A 6,066-nucleotide genomic window follows, 5' to 3' on the forward strand; every position below is an offset into this window, starting at 1 on the left:
TGTGGACTGTCTGCTCTAATTGGGGCCATCATCCTCAAGGCCTGGTGGGCCAGGATGTGCTCCACTCTCTCCTTCTCCCCCTTCATCTGCTCCCTGTACTCTGATCAGATGTGTCCCTCTCCTGGAGCTGCAGATTCAATGCCCTCCTTTGAGATAAATTCTCCTGAGGAGAGGGGCAGGTGTCCATGTAAGAGTTGGGACTGGGGCTAACCCCTGACTTTGTTCTGATATACATCAGTTTGTCATGAGTTGTAACTGACTCAACAACAATTTATAGCAACAACAGTGAATGGTAAAAATGGAGTCATTATATAAAATCTATTTATGTATCAATTTTAGTTGTATTCAAAGTGAGTCGTTTGGTCAGCCTGTAATGAGTGGTGAGCCATGTTCTTAGATCTGACATCACACTGGGCATTTTAGAATGAAGTATATACACCTTTGTTTGAATTTCTCAGGAAACCAGAACCTTGAGATGGCCTTAAAGCACTTTAATAACCTGTGGCTGGCCTGGTGTCTCCGAATCAGTTCTGTTACAAATAACCATCATCTACCACCATTGGAGACTATCATTTTTAGAGATGTGAAAACAAGGAGCCCAAATCCTTACCTACATGGATTTTACTATATAGCAAAAGGAACAGGCCAATAAGAAATAGGTTCAGTGTGCAGAGCTACGGAAAATTTGCATAAAAATATTCTTTGAAATAAGAAAGTCTTTATAAATTAAAATAAATTCCCCATGCAAAAACTATGTGTTTCTTGGGCATACTGGGGGAAGAAAAGTGATTGTTTGGTTAGTTTGTTCACAAGTATCTGTCACACGCATCTCAGAAGGTTTTGAGGAGAAATGTGAAGTCAGGAAAAGACACCTGGAAGCAGAAAAATGGAGTAGCTGTAACAAGGGCACACGCGCACACACAGCAATACCTTTCTAAGTAAGGTATTGGGCTAACAGTCAAATGTGGGGAAGAAAACGATGGCAGACATTTTTGAAAGTCTGGTCCAGAGTATAAGAATTAAATGATAGTCTATATCATTTAGAACATTTGCATGTTCTATGTTGATTTTTTGAAAATAAATTGTTGACTTATTAATGCTCCATATATTAAATACTTCCTACATAGATGTAGGGTGCTCTGCCAAATCTTCCTGATGGTAAACAGTATTGTAATCTATACATATTCTTTATCTCTTAATCACCAATCCAGCTACTTCTTAAAATAAATAATGTATTTGTCATAACTTGAATGCTGAAGGTATCATGTTTGTTATATAACAACATTTTATTTCATTTTATTTGTGCAGAACTACTATGGAGCTGCTAAGATGATTTTCTCTGACAACCCACTTGGTTTGACGTGTGGAATGGTTTGTCCCACCTCTGATCTTTGCGTTGGTGGGTGCAATTTATATGCTACTGAAGAAGGACCCATTAATATTGGTGGGCTGCAGCAGTTTGCTACTGAGGTATGAAAACGTACATATTTTGTTTTGTTTTTCCCTGTCCACCCCTTTTCAGAAAAAAGATCTTTAAGTTATTTAAATTCCTGGTGCTGTGTTGATAGTTAACATTTTTGGTGTGTTACACAGCTAATGTGTAAGTATTTTTTTCCCAACAAGCAGTATTTTATTCAGCAACTTGGCTACAGATGTGAAATTTTGTAACGCCATATGTCAATTGAGTTGAAAACCCCATAAGATTATTAAAATACTTTCACTGAAAATTATATAAATTATAAGATCTGAAAATATAACTTATTCCTTAACACTGCATTTGAACATGGCTGGGGGACACTGTTATGGAAAGGTTGTCCTGCTTAAGTGATTCTTTCCCTTAAAACTGGAGCTAATAAATTTTGAAAAACCTTGAAAACTAAATCCAATTTTTTTAACACTAAAATTTGTTAAATGTTGTGACTTGCGGATTGGAAATAGGTCTGTTATTTGAATATGGAGTTATAACAAAATATGAAAGCATGTCTGCACTATTTATTTCATAATCTGTGATCACGGCATTGTCTTTTGTGAATCCTTTGTAAGTGATTTTGATTCACTGAGACATCTTTGCGCTCTCTGGGGTTTCCTAGTTGGGATCAATTACCAGATCAAATCCCATGCATCATTTAAACAATCAGCTTATATGGAGGTGACAAGCAAGATTTTGTGATCCTTTGGGACCAGGTGGCTAGAGAGACAAATGAACTGCCTGTCACCACTAGCTTTTTAGTCAATGATTTTCCGATGAGGTTTTGTCAACTTAAACACAACACACGCTTTCCTTTTAGGACCCATCTCATAACATCCCTCAAGCTTAAGTCTCATTTTGCTTTTATTAATAAATCAGAGCTATTCCCTCCATGCTTTCTGACAGGTTAATTCTAAGCAAAGTCTCCTGGGAATGAGAAAATAGAAACAATTTGAAGTTGTGAATTGTTGCAATAAATTCTTGGATTTAATTTCTTTTCTTACCAAATTCAAAGTTGCACCAGGCTTATGTCACCAGTTCAAAGTATGATCTTTACAACCTGAGACAATCCTTAGTTGATTGAGATTCACTTGAATTCCTCCTCATGTTTCTTTGGGGACTCAAGGTTTCTTCATTAAACTGCTGCAAACTTGTACAATATGGAGTAAGTGAAAGGTTGGATCATATGTATAATAACTAATACAATACTTCACATCTAAATGAGATAAAATAAGGTTAGTTTTTCAGTAACGTAAACTTAAAAGAGAAAGAGAAGACATTATTCCTCAGGGAACTCACACTTCCTTCTATGGAGGTCTATGAATGTCATAAATGATTGAGTAGAAACTTACTAAAATTTGAGAGTGGCCACACTTAGGACTTTCTAGAGTTATGACCTAATAAGGAGTATTCATACCTAAAGACTGTAATTCAAATTCTTAGCAACTTGAGTAATTTAGAGTGTGAATGTACTTCCCTTCTTTCCAGTTAGTTTGTAATATGGGTAGCTGCAAAGACACCCAGTCCTTACTTACCAAGTCAACGAGGTTCCCAGGACTAGGTGGTAATAGGAAAATTACCATGATGTGAAAATGGACAATGATCACAGCAGATCCCAAATGACACCACTGTATGTTTATGAAATGTCAGTGTCCTGTAACTGTCAAATCACACCATTGCATAATTGCCAAATTACGGAGAATCATGGCCTAGACATGTGGGTACATAATTATTATCATCCCAGCCCTCATTATTCTCATCTTGCGCTTGGCCAGGTATATGTCATTTATGCACAAAACAGTCATATGTAGTATGAATGTGAAGTGTTGTCATGAATGTGAAATGTCACATAATAGGATATTTGATAAATGAGGAGTAGGTATATATGCATCAAATCATAAATGGAACACTCTTGCTAGAAATACCTAGAAGAATGTTCCATTTCATTCTTTTGGTTTTTTTCCAATCTGGCCACTGTAAACCCGAGAATATCCTTTACCTGAGTGTACCGGCACGTCAAAGACGTGTGATGATTAGAAAATGATCTGCACAGTAGTTAACCCTCAGCACAAAATATAAAGAAAGTGCAGAATATTATTTTTCTCAAACTACTATTGCCTTGAATCTGTATAATAAAGTAAAACTTGATACAGATTTTTTGAATTGTTTGAAGTAAATTATTCCTTTTTTATCTATAAAGAAATAGAAATCTATTTTGCAACCTCATTAAGCAAAGATTAGTTAGGTAGACTAAATAGACTAAAATAGAATAATATTTTTCTAAATTGGCTACCTTCCCAAGTTTAAGTGAATTTAAAAATGCCTACCCAGTAGTTTACCATTATTGGTTTAGGTCCATGCTTTTTATATATCTTCCATTTGAGGATGGGTGTATGATTTGGGGTGACTCCAAGAATTAATCACACGAAGAACAGCCTGCAGTAGAATCAGACCAGCCATTTTTTTGTTTTGGTCTTACATTGTTATCACTATTCAGTCCTTTTCTGCTCCCACATTGGCAGGGCAATGACTGTGACCCTGCTTCAGACACTGTGTACCCCTGGGACAAACAGGCTGTAAGGGTGGTTCCAATTCTATATAGAAGGCAATGTTTTCCTAGTTCAATTAGGTGTAACAATATTGCTTCAGTAAAATAAACTTAGAAACAATACTTTGGTGTGGATTTATTATCTATCTCCTGAGGGTTTTAAAATTTTTAACTAAAAATGTAACCCGAGCATTTTAGTTTGAAATGTGTATTCAGTATTTAATTGAATATTTAAGAAATCATATATTCATTACTTTTAATATGCAATCAATACTTTCACATTTAATTAATGAATTATTGAAAAACAAAGATTGCGATGAATGTTTGTATACATTGCCTAAAGTTTGAAAAAAGTAAATGTAAATAGAACATTAGTTATATGTCATTTTTCTTAATAGTATTACATTGCTATGGGGATAAATTAGAAAAATTCAAACTTAAATATAATGGCTGTAAAGTTAACTTCAAATACTAAAATGATTGAGCGTTAGGGTATTGTTATTTATTTACTCCCTTCATTATAGATTTTTCAGGAATTGTAAGATTATAAAATTGGTATCTGAAGATCATTCTTCTCAATACCATATTTTTACACAAATAGTTTGCACATTATTTACATTTGCAAACAGCACAACCTCCTAGTATATTATTTACGTATGTATGCTATGCTTTTGTGTTATTTACATGGGCATATTATATGTGAAAACAAAGTAAATATCATGAAATTATTTTAATATCTAATAAAATATTGCCTTGTATAGTCAAAATTTCTTGGAACTTTTATTAAAAATAATTTAAGTAAATTATTTTATAAATATTTTAAGAAATTAAAACTATTTTAAAATATTAATAATGCAATTCCATATTGTTGAACACTTATCTGAGGAAATAGCCCTTAATTTTTTTTTAGCATCACTTTGTAAGGTTCTTTTTTTTTCAATGTCACTGCCCTTTTGTTATCAAACATTTCTTGTCCACTAACTTATATTAGTTTTACTAATATTAAAGTATTCCCTGGAACTGAAAATTTTGTTAGCTGTTTTTGTTTTTATTAAACATGTGTCACAAAACTGACAGCCTTCATATTCCTCCTCCAGCTTAGCATTCTGATTAATTGTTAAAGCTGATCAACATTGTTTGCTTCCCAATAAATAGTTCTTAGGAAATTTAAACACAAATTTCTCTGGCGGATGTTGAAATTTGGAAAATATTTTTTATCCTTATTGATCATTCAGATTTTTTCTCTATGAATTTTTCCCATTTGGTGAAAATTGTGAAGGAAATTTCTAATTATTTAAGGTAAATAACTGCATGATGTAGCTCAGTGTTTTCAGTATAGAAAGTCAATTAAGCTAATGCCAATCATTATAAGGTTTGTAATTTCCAGACTGATTTATAGCATCTATAATTTTATATAACAGTTTTGTACATGGGAGGAGAGCATTTTCTTCTATTACATTGTTCTATTTGCGCAGCTTCATATTTATACCAACTTTCTTACTGAGTTTAGTTTTATTACCTTTTTGAAATCTCATAAGCATTTTTTGTTTGTGAACTCTTTTTCTTCAGAATTTTATTGATTCTCCCAGTCTTTAAATATGGAAATGATATTTTTCTTGAGGATGAAAAAAATAATACATAACTATAGACCAATGGATTATAACAGTTTATTTCTACATTTGTTGTGGGTAGAAATAATTCAAATTAAGTTGAACAATTCTCAAAATCTAATAGAAATATATACTTATAGATTTCATGTAGCCAAGTATTTTTACATACATTGTTATGTGGATTTCTAATAGTTTTATAAATAAGACTGTCAAAAGACATACTTTAGACATTGTAAAGAGACATTATTAATAATTACTTAAGCACAAATTTAAATGTGTATTCCAGGCAAACTGACTTGTATGAATATTCAGTGTAATAAGCTTCTACTAGGGAAATATTCAATTAATCAAAGAAATATTGACTAATAATTGATTTAAAATAAATACCAGTACAGACTGGTTCTAACCTACAAACACTGAGAAACATATTAGTTACTCAA

The 6,066-nt window shown here is 32.9% G+C and overlaps 1 protein-coding gene across 2 annotated transcripts in view; it reads left to right on the top strand.

Moving 5' to 3' along the window:
* DPYD (dihydropyrimidine dehydrogenase) overlaps positions 1-6,066 on the top strand; it is a 1,157,760-nt gene that overhangs the window by 314,211 nt on the left and 837,483 nt on the right. For both annotated transcript variants that reach the window (XM_045291907.1, XM_045291906.1), the window contains exon 5: positions 1,309-1,470. In XM_045291907.1, coding sequence (XP_045147842.1) covers positions 1,309-1,470 — 162 coding nt within the window. The remainder of the gene's footprint in view (positions 1-1,308; positions 1,471-6,066) is intronic.

The sequence above is a fragment of the Echinops telfairi genome, unplaced genomic scaffold (genome assembly GCF_000313985.2).
Source record: "Echinops telfairi isolate 266 unplaced genomic scaffold, ASM31398v2 ScPeMD7_443;HRSCAF=831, whole genome shotgun sequence".
Lineage (NCBI taxonomy): Eukaryota > Metazoa > Chordata > Mammalia > Afrosoricida > Tenrecidae > Echinops > Echinops telfairi.